This window comes from Lagenorhynchus albirostris, chromosome 3 (genome assembly GCF_949774975.1).
Source record: "Lagenorhynchus albirostris chromosome 3, mLagAlb1.1, whole genome shotgun sequence".
Classification (NCBI taxonomy): Eukaryota; Metazoa; Chordata; class Mammalia; order Artiodactyla; family Delphinidae; genus Lagenorhynchus; species Lagenorhynchus albirostris.
Window position 1 is genome coordinate 157,339,653 of NC_083097.1, and position 16,441 is coordinate 157,356,093.

Consider the following 16,441-nt stretch of genomic DNA (forward strand, 5'->3'; position numbering starts at 1 on the left):
TGCTCTGCAATGGGAGAGGCCACAATGGTGAGAGGCCCACGTATCGCAAAAATAAAAAAGAGTGAGTTGTGAAGGTCAGCAGGAACTCCATGCCTACATGACAGACCCTGATAAAATCTCTGGACACCAAGGCTCAGGTGGGCTTCCATGGTTGGCAGTATTTCATATGTGTTGTCACACATAATTGCTGGGAGAAATAAGTGCTGCCCATGCAATTCCACTGGGACACGACAACTGGAAGCTCGCACCTGGTCTCTCCTGGCCCCTGCCCCCTGCACCTTTTGCCTTTGCTGATTTTAACCTCTGTCCTTTCACTGCAATAAACCATAAATGTGAGCATCAGAGCTTTTTCGAGTTCTGTGAGTCCTTCCGGCAAATCATCAACCCCGAAGGTGGTCATAGGGACTCCCGACACAGAGGCCATGGATATTGTTTTATTAGGAGAAATAGTAGTTTTCCTTTACCTTCTCGAGTTCCACCACTCCTTGAGAAAACGAGGAACATGAGCTGATCGCTCACCTTGTGGAACCTGAAGCTCCCCTTAGCCCCAATCCCAGGGAAAACATCTCCTCCCCTGCCTTGCCCATCACCCTCCCACAAATTCTCAGCATATGCCCAGAGAGAAACAGAGCCCTTAGACATCTTTCATCCCTGCTCTTTTATCTCAGTTTCCCCCAGACGGGCTGGAAAGAACATGTGTGTTCAGTGCACAGTCACTCATGCAGCAGTCTTCCCCAGGAACCCCCTCCCCAGCCCCCTTCCCTCCTCTAGGCGGCAGAGCTGAGGGCTCTCACATGGCACTCTCGTTGCCTCCCCGTCCCCTGGACGCCCCCTTCTCTTGTGCCATGAGAGACTTATAGGGCTTCCCCAGGCTGGGGAGGGTGAGTTCAGCTTCCTGCAGCTCCAGCTCTCGCTGAGACAAATGCTCAATGACTGCTGCTCCAATAGAGTCCCCCAGCACATTGGTCACGGTGCGAAGTCGATCACTGGAGGGGGTGGGGTCGGGGGGGAGGGAGAGACAAGCCACCATTAATCGAGGTTTGAAGAGCTCCACAGAGAAGAGGGTGCAGCAGCCAGGAGCTCCTTGTGCCTAAAAGTTGGGGTTCACATTCCAGTCTAACACAGGGTGGACCGAGCTCTGATATGCTCACATTTGTTATTAGCAAGGCAAGTCTTTTTTTTAAAAAAAATGTAAACGTCTGATATAGAAAATTAGGGGTTACGAGCTGAACAGCATACAGGATGAGGAAGGTAACCATTGTGAGTAAACAAGGCCAGACTGAAGACCAACTAAATGAGACTCAGATCCAGGGGACAGCTCCCAAGTGCGGACAAAAGTCCAGATTTTTATATGTAAACCTCCTATTTTTAAAAGTTGAGGGAATTCCCTGGCGTCCAGTGGTTAGGACTCGGCGCTTTTACTGCCAAAGGTGCAGGTTCAATCCCTGGTCAGGGAACTATGATCCCTCGAGCCACACAGCGTGGCCATAAATAAATAATTAAAGTTGAGAATTTGTTTTTAAATTTGCAAGCCAGCTCTGCCCCCAAGGATCACCTTTTTGGTGACTTCTACATAAAACAGGTACAGCAGGGCTTTTCTGGATAATGGGTAAAGACCCCATTGCTTACCTCCTCCCTGCCCTACTTCCCAAGGTTAACTCTATAGAATTTGGGATCCACATGGCTTGGGATATTCCCCCAGGCCACCTTTTCATTCTAAAATTCTAGAACTCTGTCCTTTCTGGAATAAGAGCCCATGTGTTGGGAGTGCTGCAGGGAGAGTGGTGGGTTCGAGGACAGATAGTACCAGAGTCTGAAGAGCACTTACAGGAACCAGTCCACAGCTATGATGAGCGTGATATCTTCAGTGGGCAGGCCGACCGAGGTGAGCACAATGACCATGGTGACCAGACCTGCCTGGGGGATGCCAGCAGCCCCAATGCTGGCTGCTGTAGCCGTGATACTGCACGTGGAGAGTGAACACAGCAAGGCAGGAGGAGGGAAGGGAGAGATGAGGCAGTGTCAGAAGAGACACGAAAGAAGGGAAGGGGTCAGTTTCCCAGGGCATCTTAAATCAAATTCCCAAAAATAAAGAGCAAATCCAAAGCAACTTTCATTGAATGCCAATGCAGTTATGTTCCCTCGTCCCTTGTTGGGATCTGGTTAGACGTCCACCCAATGATAGAGGTTTTAAACAATTCATATTGCAGATGCAAGAGTAAGGATTTAACCAGTTGCTTCTGGGGACTGGAAGAGGGCAGAAGAATCAACCTGGGCAGCAGCCGTAAAGCAGAAGCTTGAGTTCCCCATGTGCACATATGCTAGAAGTAGGTAGGTCAGTATAGACAGGTCCAGCTGCCAGGAACAGAACTCTTGAAGGTGCGCCAAATTTAGAGTCAAAAGAAGAAATTGTCTATGGTGCTGAGTGAATTTTAAAAATTAGACATTTACACATATAAGGTTTTGGAAAACTAAAAGGTAAAACACATAGAAAATGAAGAGATGGTGATCCACCATCAAGTAGAGGGTCAGACTGGATCGCAAGTAGGCTAGATTTTAGCTCCTGCATCAATTTGGATGTCTAGCATGGTGTGCTAAGAAGAATTATAAAACCACTGGGCTTGCCAGGAAAGGTGTTAGGGCCCTGAGGTTGACGCCCCTCTCCCACCCCAGTGGCTTCTGAAGTCCTTTCCCAAACTCTATAGTCGTGAACATAGAGCTACTCAAGATGCTTAACACAGACGATATCTCTTACAGAACAGTGATTGAGCAAATATTTGGGCCTACGAACAGGGAATGGACTTTGGGGTCCAGCAGATTTTATTCGTTAGCTGTACACCCTGGGACATAACCTCAGAGCCTATATTCCCTCATCTATAGAATGGTAGACATATACCTACCTTGAGGGGTTATTATGATCAGTAAAATAGAACAGTGCTTTGAGAATAGGGCCCCAAGAAGGGTCATTATTACTATTATCCTAAGTGAGAGAGAATATCTCTTCTGAGTGCTGGCCCTGGCATAAACAGTGATCTGTGCATGCCCTTGGGAGGCAGGCATCATGCTCTCAATGGAATGGTAAGATCCAGCTAATTCCACCTGGATCCAGTAATCCAACTCAAACTTTGTTTAGATTCAGTCCAAACTAGGAATCCCTAACCATCCAATCACAATCTTCCACTAAATTCTGAAGCAATTACCTGATGGGTCTCAAGCTGGCCATTGCCACCAAGATCTTCACATAGATTAGAAGCTAGAAGTGATGCTCAGTTCCCTGATCCATTTAAGAACATCCCTCAAAAGTCCTTAGCCTTTTTGATGACTTCTCTACTCCCCAGAATGTGAAAGTTCCCGTGAAAAGTGCTCACTGCAATGTTTGGGACCCTAAGCTAGACAAACAAACAAACCAAAACGTGTTCCTTTGAAATTATCTTCATGTCATCTTCACTGCATCCTTGGTTTCCCCTAGAAAAGGCTTCTCATACCACAGCCTTCTGTTGTAAAGGCAATACGTTTTCTCAAGGAGTGGTGGAACTCGAGAAGGTAAAGGAAAACTACTATTTCTCCTAATAAAACAATATCCATGGCCTCTGTGTCGGGAGTCCCTATGACCACCTTCGGGGTTGATGATTTGCCGGAAGGACTCACAGAACTCGAAAAAGCTCTGATGCTCACATTTATGGTTTATTGCAGTGAAAGGACAGAGGTTAAAATCAGCAAAGGCAAAAGGTGCAGGGGGCAGGGGCCAGGAGAGACCAGGTGCGAGCTTCCAGTTGTCGTGTCCCAGTGGAATTGCATGGGCAGCACTTATTTCTCCCAGCAATTATGTGTGACAACACATATGAAATACTGCCAACCATGGAAGCCCACCTGAGCCTTGGTGTCCAGAGATTTTATCAGGGTCTGTATTGTTTGAAGAAAGACTCAGAGGCCTCAGAGGTATAAGACACAAAGATCTCTGGGTTGTGTGGTAACAAGGTAGCTGGGACTTCCTCTACCCATTGTAGAAGGGACTTCACATGGGCTCAACATCTCACAGGACCTCCAGATGCTATGAGCCATAGCGCCAGATTTAAGCTGTATCCCTGAATGTCCCTAAGCCATTGGGACCCAAGTTCAGCCTGTTTTCCTTATCTGCAGAGTGGTCTCTCAGAACCCCTATAAAAGAGAGAGCACTCCATCCTGCTGCTGACCCCAGTTACCAGTATTTCCAGCCAAGCCAGCTTTGTACTATACTGCATGACATTGTGGTACCTGCCTTGATTCACAATCCCTATGTAGCCAAGAGGGGCAGAGAGCTGTTAGGGAGGGTAGGATGCTCCATTAAAGAGCATGGGCACTGGAGTCCAGTTTCCCTGAGGTCATTAGCATTCTAGGTCTAAGGTCTAGGTCTAAGAGACATCAGAATGCCTTCATATGCTATAGAGAAAGGTCAAGTAGAGGCAGTGGAGTTGAAAATGCAAGTAAGCAATGGAATCGCTGACAGAGAGAGAAGATAGGAGGGATGAGATTTGGGGAACTGTAGAGGAATGAGTTTTGAATAGAGCGACAGATCCATGTTTAAACTGAGATCAGGGGAAAGAAAGCATGGATGGATGCATACCACAATAAATCCGAGTTGTGGGGGCAGAAAGTTGGGTCCATTCACACCCAGTAACCTCAGTGACACCCCTGAGGTATAAGGCAATATGATCTTTTACGCAGAAGAAAATTGGAGAATGGAGCTGGAAGATAAATAGAGTGAAGGTTTGGAGTGAGGGATGGATAATGGTGCCACCATGTACCTGGGTAGTTATCTACCCTGGATGCACAGCAGTATCACCTGGGCAGTTTTCACAAACATACCAATGCCTATACCCTACCCCCACCATAGCAAAGTCAGAGCCTCAGGGAGTAGGCGGTCTTGGGCAATGCTAACGTGTAGCCAAGACTTTGAATCACTGATATAAAGGGATTTCTGAGTGGAAATACACTTAGCTGATAAGGTAATGCGTCGTCTTGTAGTGGTCACTGCAGTAATCACCGCAGTGGGTAGATTTTTCTCTAGCTGGGTTCAGACACCTTGACATAGGAACAGATAAAGTGGTTGATTGAATCCCCAATGTTGAGGATTTGGAAAGACTAAGGGGTAAGGATGTCAAAGATGCTCTCAAGAAAATGAAAGAATGAAGAGCCATACTCTCTGGTCTGGAAGCTCAAGTGTGGTCCCTAGACCAGCAGCATCAGCATCACCTCTGAACTTGTTAGAAATGCAGAACCTCAAGCCCCAACCCGGACCCACTGAATCAGAATCTGCTTTTGAACAAGACTCCCAAGTGATTAGTATGCACAGAAAAGTTTGAGAGGCACTGAACTAAAACACATAAAGGGAAAGTGAAACCATAACGGAGGGAATGAGAGGAGTTGAAGAAGCAAAAGTGTTCATGGAATTAAAGAAAATATGTAGGGGAAGTAAAGTAAGAGGGTGGAGAGATTGGAGACTGTGGCCATGATGCACATACTCGAGATGTCAGAGCAGGCTAAGCAGAGGCAAAGTCCAGGACATGGCCCCATGGGTAGGTGGCTGGAATTCCAAAGGTCAGCGAACTTTGAAAAGAAGATGATGGAAGAGTCACCTGTTTGGATGTTGAAATTATTTAGGGAGAGGCTAAGAAAATGGAAAGAAAAAGAAAGCTATACAGCATCAGCGGAGTTAGATAACCCTTCTCTGGATTCCCAAAACTCTTACGTTACCCATAATAAGCAGATAATCTTTTTTTTTAATTTGGCAAGGGCAGTAATGGAACTATGCATAGGACATCATGAGATGTCATTCAAAGAGCCCACGCCTGTACAATATTTAATGCTGTGTATGACACATAGCAAGTGTTTTATAAATGTTGGCCATCATCGTCGTCTCCACTATCACCATCACCACCCTTATCACCCCCATCACTATCATCACCACTATCACCTCCGTAATCTACATCACCATCACCAACACCGTCATCATCATCATCATCATCATCATCCTCATCAGTGTGTCTTTTTCCTTCATTAGACTGGATCCTCCCTGAGTTCAGGAACCATGTCTTATTTTTTCCTGCGTCCCTCAACACATCCCCCTTCTAACACCCAAAGGCTCCCTTTACTTCTTGCTGTGACTCCCTCCCCTCCAACACCCCCAGCCAAGCTAATGACTTCTTAGGTCTCAGCTGTTGGCAGGTCCCACCCAAGGCCAACTCACCTGATAGTTGTGATCTGACCCAGGTTGAGTTCGTAGTTGTTGACTTGAGCGATGAAGATGGCGGCCAGGGCCTCATAGAGGGCAGTGCCATCCATGTTGACGGTGGCCCCCACAGGCAGCACAAACCTGGTGATGCGGCGGTCCACACCCAGGCCCTCCTCCAGACAGCGGAAGGTGATGGGCAGTGTCGCAGAGCTGGGAGAGAGAACCCCAACGGCTGAGAATAAGTGGTGGCAATGGGCCAAGGGAGGGCTCCCCCTGAGAACACTGGAAGGCAAAGTGGGAGCTAGAGCAAGGGGAAGATGGCAGGTGTCTAACATTTCAGAGGCTGATGACTGTGCGTGGGGGAGGGGAACTCCTCATGACACAGAGAGCACACAGCAATGAGGTGCCCCAGGCTGAAGGTCTCTTGACCCACCTAAAGCCAATAGCTGAGGGCTACTTACTAGACACTAGTTCATGTCACCAGTTCACTCTAATTATCCACTCCCAGAAAGGAGGCAAAGGGCCTTCTGAGCTCCCACACCTCAGGGCTAAGAGAGGGGTATTACAGAAGACTCCTATTCCCCACTTCCCATGTTTATTCACGGAGTGACCTCAGCTACACTAACCTTCTAGGTCTCTCTCTCCCCACTTGGGATCAGCTGGTCCATAAAACATGTGCTCTGCCTGGTCAGCTCTGTATCATGCATCTGTATCCTGGACCCATAAAAGGGGATCTTTGGGTGTCCATGCCTGTGGCAACCCGGTGAGTTTAATTCTGGGGTACTATAGCACCAATCCTCCTTGGCCACAGATCAAAAGGCACATTCTCCAATAGGTGTTACAAGCAATAAAAATGATACTTTTCTTCCATCTGGTTGGCTCTAGTGATACATCTCAGATTGTTTTGAATTTGATTGATGGTGGAGAGGGGAGCTCTTTATGAAAACCCTGAAACCATAAAAAAGAAGGAAGCCAAGGGAGCTCCCAGAGGCCATCTCAAGGGGGGATGAGACCCTATGAGGTAGAAGATGACTGAGATCATGAGGCATGTTGGACCCTCTGCAGCTGGTTCTCCCTCCATATTAAATAGAGAAACACATAGCCCTGGTGGTCCAGTGGCTAGGATTCCATGCTCCCGATGCAGGGGGCCTGGGTTCGATCCCTAGCCAGGGAATTGAATCCCACATGCCGCAACTAAAAAGATCCCGCATGCTACAACGACGATCCCACACGCGGCAACGAAGATCCTACATGCTGCAACTAAGATCCAGTGCAGCCAAATAAATAAATATTTTAAAAATAAAGAAATAAATAGAGAAACAGAAAAGGAGGGAAAGGGGTTAGGAGAGCCAGCCCAGGACAAAGATCAGTGCCCAGGTGTTGAGCCACCTGGAGACCTTCAAGAGCACCTGACATTATTATACAACCCAGATGAGGTTCTGTAGTGGCAGAGAGGGCAGGACTCCTAAGAGAGCCTGTGAAAGGCAAAGAGTGAACCTAGGAAGGGTACCAGTGGTGAGGAGCAAGGCCATACCTGGAAGACGTGCCCATGGCAGTGATGAGGGCCTGCAGTATTCCCCCAATGAAGGGGAAAGGATTCCGATGGGTGATGAGGAAGTAGATGAGAGGCAGGATGCCACCGGCATGAAGGAACAAACCCACGATGACGGTCAGGGTGTACATGCCCAGCTGACCCCCAAGGACGGCCATGTCTTCCATCTCTAGGATCTTGCCAGCAATCAGGAACAGGATGCCCACAGGTGCATACCTGGGCCAAGCCAGACACCTGTCAGGCCTCCCTCATGACCTCCCCTACAAGCCTGGAGCTAGCATCTCCCAGGCTTTGCCAACATAGACCCTGGAGCCAGGCAACACACACCATACAGCACCCTACTCCACTCCAACCTTCCCCACACAATAACAAATGGGGCTGGGTCCCACAAATAAATCCCACCTTTTCTTCCTGATTACCCACAGCTCGCCCAAAGAGAGCAGAAGAGTTCCTACAACTCCAACATATACATTCTTATAAGGTCTCTCCTTCACCCACCCCCCAATTCAAGTCCCCCCAAATAATCACAGTCCTCAGGGCTTTTTCCCTAGACATTGCCCAGACACTCCCTATCTCTGGCCTTCTAACTTCCCTTATTCACTTCCCCCAACTCTTTGCTCTACATTTGTAACCTGTATGCCCCTATTCTCTTTCCTGGAAGTACATATTCTCACTCATTCACCAGCCCTAAGTTATTTCACCTGGATTTCCCACAGACATCTTAAACAACCTGTCCTAAATATTATACAATATTGCTTATATGTGGAATGTAAAAAAACAATTGTACAAATGAACCTATTTACAAAACAGAAATTGAGTCACAGCTGTAGAAAACAAACTTATGGATACCAAGGGGGAAAGGTGGGGGAGGGATAAATTGGGAGATTGAGATTGACATATACACACTACTATATATAAAATAGATAACTAATAAGAACCTACTGTATAGCACAGGGAACTCTATTCAATCTTCTATAATGACTTATATGGAATAAAATCTGAAAAGGAGTGGATATATGTATGTATATATAACTGACTCACTTTGCTGTAGAGCAGAAGCTAACACAACATTGTAAATCAACTACACTCCAATAAAAAATTAATTATAAACAGCCTGTCTTATTAAATTACCTGTTCGTTCACTCAACAAATATCCATTGAGCACCTACTATGTTCCAGTCACATGGTCCCTGCCCTCATGGTGCTTACATCCTAATGGGGGAACTATGCAATACACAGAGAAATATGTCATTAAAAACTTCAGGTAGGGCTTCTCTGGTGGCGCAGTGGTTGAGAGTCCGCCTGCCAAGGCAGGGGACACGGGTTTGTGCCCTGGTCTGGGAAGATCCCACATGCCGCATAGCGGCTGGGCCCGTGAGCCATGGCCGCTGAGCCTGCGCGTCTGGAGCCTGTGCTCCGCAACAGGAGAGGCCAAAACAGTGAGAGGCCCGCGTACCGCAAAAAAAAAAAAAAAAAAAAATTTCAGGTGGTGATAACTACAAAAGAGAATCAGTGAGTGGGGCTGTAAGAATGAGTGGTCAGGGAGGGCTTCTCTGAAGAGGTGACATTTATGCTGATACCTGAATGATGAAAAGGAAACATGCATATTTGAGGGGAAAGCATTGCAGGCACAGTTCAAAGACTAGAAGTACTGGAGGAGCAGAAAGAAGACCAGTATAGCTGGAGCAGTGAGTGAAAAGAAGAGTAGAGAAGACAGATGAAGCAAGTTCATAGGGGGCTCACCTGTTTTCCACTCAAAACAGCCCATTGCTTAGTTTTGTGAGTTTCTGCCAGTGATGCCATAATTCACCCATCACCAGACTTCCTTTGTTATTTCTGTCTCTTTAGAAATTGAAGTCTATACTTGGTCATTGTCATGGGGGATGTACTGGAGGAGGTGAGGACCGCTTGGGGAGGCGGTGCAATAGCTTAGGTCAGAAATGATGAGGCGCAAGCTGAGGTTGTGGGAATGAGGAGACAGGGGACTCCTCCAGCCACATCGTATTCCCCAAGCTGGGCTCGAGGTTAGCCCTGGTGGGTGGTTGCTGACTTGTCTCCAACTCCAGACCTACCTCTGTGAATAACCTGTTAACTCCTTTCTCAAATCCCTCACCTCCATCCTTACTTTCTCACACTCTGCAAAATTCCTCAACTCTGGATCAACTGTACATGATTTCTTTCCTCCTATACTCGGCTACCTGGCAATATGGATATTTTCCCAGACGTGCCAAGGACATCACTATAGACTCATGGTGCCCAATTCAGGTGAGCTTTCAAGATTCCTTTTCAATCTTCTTGCTCGTCCTTGATAAGCTTTCCCTCCCAATCCCCTCAGCTGCTTTTCCAAGCTCTCAACTTAGCCTCTAGCCCCCCACCCAACTTTCAAATTATTTGGGATGATGTACAAAGTCTTCCCCAATTTGGGAAGACAGCCTCGTTAACATCTTCCACCAGCACTCCCTAGGTAGGCTCCCACCTTCTTGAACTCCTTACCATTCTCCAAACAACTCAGGTTCTTTCGAGCTTTGCATGTTCTATTCCCTCTGCTTGAAGTGCCTCTCCTTTCTTCCTGTCCTGTTGGATTCCTACTCACCTTTCAAGACCCAACTAAAAGGTGGACGTCTCCATGACTTCCTCCTCACCTTCCCAGACAGAGTTCACTTCATATCCCTCATTGGCTGCTTACTTATCTATACTTTTGTAATGTCTCTTGACTCTAGAACCTTCCATCTTGTATTATATTTATCTAATATGTGCCTGTCTCCTCCAAGACTTTGAAAGCTCTTTGAGGACAAGGACTGAATTCAATGTATCTCTGTATTCTAGAGTTCAAAATAAAGTCAGCCTGGGAAAATGTCTGCTGAAAGAATGAAGGGATTTAAAGAATGAATGAATGAATGTGTCAATTAAGGAATAATCGGTGAGTGGATAAATGAGTGAGAAAATGAGCAAATGAGACATGATGGGTGAGTGAATGAATGAGTGGATTAAGCAAATGGATGAATGAATGCAAGGAATATTTGATTGAGTGAATGAGAGAATAACAAATGTAGAGATGAACGAGTCAAAGAATGAGTCCAAATGAATAGATGACTTGGTGAGTAAATCAATCAATCAATCAAAGAATTAACTAATGCGTGGATGAGTTTGTGAATGAATTTATGAGTGAATGAATGAGTGACTTAACCAATGCAAAGAAAAATGAATAAATGAATGGGAAAATGAATGAACCAATTCATGGAATAATGAAGATAAATAAATAAATGAATGGATAATTTGGCCAATCCATAGAAGAATGAGAAGATAGATAAATGATGGAGTGAATGAACAATGCACAGACGCTTGAGTACAAATGAATAAATGAGTGAATAAATAGAGGAACAAGGGAGTGCATGAGTGAATAAATCATTGCACAAAGGTATGAATGAATGAGTAAGTGAATGAGTGAGGGTGTGAATTAACCAATGCATATATAAATGACTTTGGCCAAGTGGTCCCAACAACCGCTTCAGGAGCTGCCCCACAGCCTGACTTCCCAGCCCTGACAACACCCTTCTGTGTGCCACCACCACCACCCCGCCCTTGTCACAGCCCAGCACTCACCAGATAATGATGCCCACCAGCCTCATAATAGCCTCATTGAGGCTGTCGAAGAAATCCCGCAGGACTCGGCCCTTGTGTTTCATGCCACCGATGACCAGCCCAAAGGCCACTGAGAAGACCACAAGGCCCAGGGCGTTGATGCCATTGGCTGAGCCAGGCACAGGCACAGTCTCCTCAAAGCTCAGCACCTCCTGCAAGGTGCCTATGGCCCGTGTGACATTTTCCAAGAGGCTGCTTCCGTTCTCCATTGAGGATAAAGGAGGCATGGAGGTGCCCAGCTCAGATCCATTATCTGTCCTCACCATGGTCCTGGTTACCAACCTCGTGCTGTACTGCGTCTTAAACTGAAATAAGGAGATATTGGGCCATAGACCAATGCATGGTAAATTGAGTGCATAACAGGTTAATGAGGGAGTGAACAACCAATGAATGGAAGAATGAGTATAGATTCTGCATTTTTCACAAGCTCCCTGGGCAATGCTCAGACAGGTTTTGGGGTCTGTCTCCTCAACTGTCTATGATCAGAAGCCTTGGTTCCTCCTCCATTACCATCCCCAGGCAGCCTTTGACCTAAGTCCTTCTCTCTAACCTTGCCTTGATCACCACACCAATAGAAAGCACATTCTTTCAGACTCTTCCAAAAGCCCCTGGGCAATGCTCTGTCAGGTCCTTCTTCCCATCCCTCACTCCTGGACCATTCACTCAGCAACGAGCTCCCCCACCCCTCCAAACCTCCTTGATCAGACTATGTACTTCCCCCTGACCTGTTTGAAGCAGGCCTCCACAAGGTTGGGCGGAAACATATTTCTGCAGAAAAACATCAGATGAATGAACGTGGTTAGACCTTAGAAGAGAATCTAGACTGATAACAGTAATAATAATTGCAATGGCAACGATAATAATAGAAGCCAACATCTGAAAACCGATCTAAGTGCCTTACCTATGGGATCTGATTTAAACACCACAATAATCCTAAAAGTGAGTGTTATTGATGTCCCCATTTTACATACAAAGAAACCAAAGCACAAAGAACTTATGTAAGTTACCCAAAGCCACACAACTCCTAAGGGGTACAGGTGGACCTCAAATTCAGGCCTGTCTGAGCCCTTTGGTACGACCCTATGCCACCTCAGGGACTTCAATTCACACACAGTGATGTCTCCAAAAAAAAAAACACGGAAAGCTCCCCCCAAGTCAGTGACTAGGGTAGAACTATGACCAGCCTTGATTCTGGCAGGCAAAATCTTGCTACTTTAAGAGAATCATTCACCTTCCAATGGATCTTGGGAACACCAGGCAAATACCATTTGTCCTGAGCCCATCTCAAGATGCTGCAACTATAGCCTCCCTAGCCTACGGGTCAAAAGATCATACCCTAGGAGTAAGCTGCTCTCAGAGGATTTATGCAAGGCTCCAGGACAGAAAATAGGTACCAAAAAAACTAGGCCCAGCTTGGGTGTTGCATTTCCAGGCTGGATTAGCCCATCCCCTTTGTCTCCCCTTGAGTATAGATTGTTACATGTAGGGCTGGAATTCCCATCAAAATTAGAAAGGACGTCACCTGACCAGGTCCATGAAGGCATCAGCCGTGGGAACGGTCTCGATCCGGCCCTCTCGGTGCAGCCCCTCCTTGGAGCCCTTCCCAGGATGGATGATGGTGACCATGAGGATGCCGATGAAGACCGCGATGACAGTGGTCACCATGTAGTATACAGCTGCCCGCATCCCCATCCGCCCTGTTGCCTTGTTATCCAAGGACGCCATACCTGGAGGACAGGTGGTGCAGCCCGAGCAGCCCCATCCGCACCCCACCACCCACTCTCCCATCCATTTGCTCCACACTCCCCACACTGCTACAACCATTCCACCAAGCATCCCTCCCCCTTTGCCCCACCCCACATCGCCATCCTCCAACTCCCATTCTATGTTCCAAATACACCTTCCACTCCATCCTTTATCCCAAGCACCACTTCACTAACCTTCCCTCTATTCCAAGCCAGCATTTTCAACCCCCACTCCATCCTCTATTCACTCCTATTTTGCACCATAAGCTCATCTGCATTGCTCTCTTCATCCTCCTATCCACCCCAAAATCACACCTCCCTCCAACCGAGCTCACTATACACTATCTGTAGTAGATACTTTTGGTCCCCTATCAAGACACCCTTTATCATGCTGATACACCCATCCTTCCACGGCTGAGCCTGTTGGCTGCTAACAGCTCATGCTGCCCCCTTCTCTTGAGGGCTGCCCTCAGCAGAACAGGAGCTTACTCACCCACAAAGTCCCCATGGGAGACCTACAGCCAATGACTGATTGGTACAGGGATTCAAAAGGCCAGCTCCTTTGATTTAGACGGTGGCAGAGTTGTGGAGAATAATTCTGTAGTGTTGCACATTCTCCAGAGCTCCCCGTGGGATCAGGCTGAGAGGCCAACCTTCTTCTGAACCCACATTTCTACTTAGCTTCTTTCCCCATCCCATCCTGCTCACCTCACTTCCTCATAGGTTTCTCTTGAGAGCTACCGCTCAATAAATCACTTGTGCAAATAGCCCCTTTTCAGTCTCTGCTTCTAAGGAAACCCATCCCAAGAAATCATTCTCCCTTCCCTTTATCTTCGTACCCATCCCCAAATCTGGAGATTGGCAATCAACCACCCATGGGCCAAATCTGGCCCGCTGCCTGTTTTTGTAAATAAAGTTTTATTGGAACACTGCCATGCCCATTTGTTTACAAACTAATCTGCTTGCTGCTTTTGCACTACAACAGAATTGAAGGGTTGCAACAGAGACCACATGGTCCTTGAAGCTGAAAATGTTTTCTACCTGTCCCTTTACAGAAAAAGTTTGCCAACCCCTGCATAGGCCATCCATACTTCCACCCCCCCTCCACCCACCATCCTGTCACCTGTATCTCAAACATCTTCATCCACATCCCACCCCATTACCTTCCATGCCACATCCCAGCTACCTTCCCTGGTTGCCCCACAACAGCCTTCCTTTCATCTCTGGATGATACTAAGCCCCTCTCAGGCTGGTATTTTACCTCCAAGGAAAAGTACAGGAAAGCTACTGAGATAAGTATTGCAGGTCATCTGGGTTCTGGAACCCAGGTCTGATTGGGATCAGGGCTTTGGCCAAAGACTCAGAGCTACGTGCATGCTCCATGTTTGAGGTCCTGAGTTGGGGAGGTGGTCCCATGCTTGGAACAGCCGTGGCTCCAGGTTTGAGCTTGGCCTCTGGGTTGGGTCTTGGAGGCCAACACTGGCCTGGGCTCTCTCACCTGTGACCAGACTGGAGACAATGAGTGGCAGCACCAGCATCTGCAGCATCCTCATGAGAAGCTCTCCAGGGAAAGAGAAGTACTTGACCTGGCGATAGCTGAGCTGGTACGGGCGCAGGGCAAAGGCCAGGCTGACCCCTAGGGCCAAAATGAGGGGTCTGTAGGGTTGAATTTGGTCACTGAATCCCAAGCAGGGGCCATCCATCCATCCCAAGAAGGGCGTGTGTGTGGGTAGAGGTGAAAGAAAAACATTCTATGAGTGTGCGTGTTTGTGTGTACATTGTGGAATGTATGTGTTACTATGTTGATGTGTGTGTAAATGTCTGTGCACATTCATGTGTACATATGCACACATATGTGATAGTGCACTCACTTGTGCACATGTATCTGTGCCTGTATATGAGGGTCCATGTATATGAGATGCACATGTTTTTCCTATGTGTGTATACAGGTATGACTTGTGTGTGTATGTTACTGTTTTCAAGCATGGGGGTACACATGTATTCAAGCTCTTAAGTGTGCCATTGTGTGTGCAGAGGAATGCATGTGTGTGTGAACGTGTTTATAAGTTCTAGTATATGTGTGCAAGTGTGTGTTTACTTTTTTGCACCTGTATGTTTTGTGCATGCATAAAAACGTGTTCATGTTTGCGTGTGTTCGTATGCAGAAAGTGTGCGTTTGTATGGTGTACACTTATGCCCGTATATACACATGCATATAGATGAGACGTTGTGTGTACCCACAGATGTGTTTGCAAGAATGTATACCTATTTGTGTGAGCGCGTCCTGGGGAGGGGGAATGGTGGACGTGTGCACCTGTGCAGGTGAGAAGAAGTAAGTGGAGGGAAGAAATATGCTGTGCGGGGAACTTCCCTCAAGTCCTCGCCCTCCAGGGGCAGAGCCCGCCCCTCCCAGACGACTCACCAATGACCACGGCGCTGACGGTCAGCAAGATGAAGGCGTTCCGGCGCAGGAAGCGCAGCACGTGCTCGCGCGTCATGGTCTGCAGGCGCAAGCGCGTTCTCAGCGCTCTCTGCTGCAGGCTGTCCAGCAGCCGCTGCAGCAAGCCCACCCGGCCCAGCCGCTGGCCACTCTCCCGCAGAAACAAGCTGTTGCCATGGCTGCTCATCGTCTACCTGCGGGGTACAAAGGGGCCCGGGCCTGGTGAGGGGCCGGACAGAAGGTGGATGTGGGAAGAGGGGAAAGGTGGAAGAAGCTGGTGATGAACTCAGAGAGAGTCCAAAGAGCAGGGGAGGGGCGGCGTCGGTCTGTCGGGATGTGCCTGCGCTGGGCCACCTGAGAACACTGCCAGGGGTTCAAGGGTCACGTCCTGGCAGAAAAAGATCAGGGTCTCCAGAATCACTCCCAGGCATGGCTGGGAAGAGACAGAGGAGTAGGTCACAATATAATGGACGTTTTTGCCATTCTCTAACTCCAGACCCCTCCTTATCTCACGAGATCATCACAAGTAATTGAGAGCTGACGCAGCTCACAAACCAGACTAACAAACCTTCGCTGAGCATCAGCTTCACTCAGAGCCTTAAACAAGGCCCTCTGTGGTTAGCCCCCCAAGTTAATACAGCTTGGCGTCTAGCCTGGAGATGCCACCAAATGGGCTTTCCACAATGACAGAATCAGCAGGTGTCCGGCAAACAGTGCGTGCCCAATAAATGCAGCTGCTCTGTGTGAATGCCCAAGTGAGCAACAGGGAGAGGGAGAGTCCCATGGGATGGAAATGGGGATAATTCTTGATCCCAGCACCTCCTCAGGATCCTTTTTTTTTTTTTTTTTTT

The 16,441-nt window shown here is 47.6% G+C and overlaps 1 protein-coding gene across 2 annotated transcripts; it reads right to left on the reverse strand.

The window, feature by feature from the left end:
* Positions 1-437: 437 nt before the first annotated feature.
* On the reverse strand, positions 438-15,777 carry SLC1A6 (solute carrier family 1 member 6). 2 transcript variants are annotated; one of them, XM_060146613.1, is made up of 9 exons: positions 15,573-15,777; positions 14,649-14,786; positions 12,928-13,132; positions 12,131-12,173; positions 11,367-11,710; positions 7,746-7,979; positions 6,227-6,421; positions 1,829-1,963; positions 438-986 (listed from the first exon to the last, which is right to left on the reverse strand). In XM_060146613.1, exons 1-9 carry the CDS (start codon positions 15,775-15,777, stop codon positions 791-793), a joined length of 1,695 nt encoding a protein of 564 aa, XP_060002596.1. In that variant the 3' UTR covers positions 438-790. The 2 variants fall into 2 exon arrangements, with proteins under 2 accessions (XP_060002596.1, XP_060002595.1); XM_060146612.1 differs by lacking the exons at positions 438-986; positions 1,829-1,963; positions 6,227-6,421; positions 7,746-7,979; positions 12,928-13,132 and having other exon boundaries at positions 11,550-11,710.
* Between the last annotated feature and the right edge of the window lie 664 nt (positions 15,778-16,441).

What these genes read in the sequence shown, in the direction of transcription:
- SLC1A6 (XM_060146613.1), bottom strand. Translation starts at nt 15,777, where the DNA reads ATGAGCAGCCATGGCAACAGCTTGTTTCTGCGGGAGAGTGGCCAGCGG. An exon ending in GCCATGGGCACGTCTTCCAG is followed by an intron (nt 6,422 to 7,745) that starts GTATGGCCTTGC and finishes TCTCTCTCCCAG; the next exon opens with CTCTGCGACACTGCCCATCA. An exon ending in GGTCAGATCACAACTATCAG is followed by an intron (nt 1,964 to 6,226) that starts GTGAGTTGGCCT and finishes CTCCACGTGCAG; the next exon opens with TATCACGGCTACAGCAGCCA.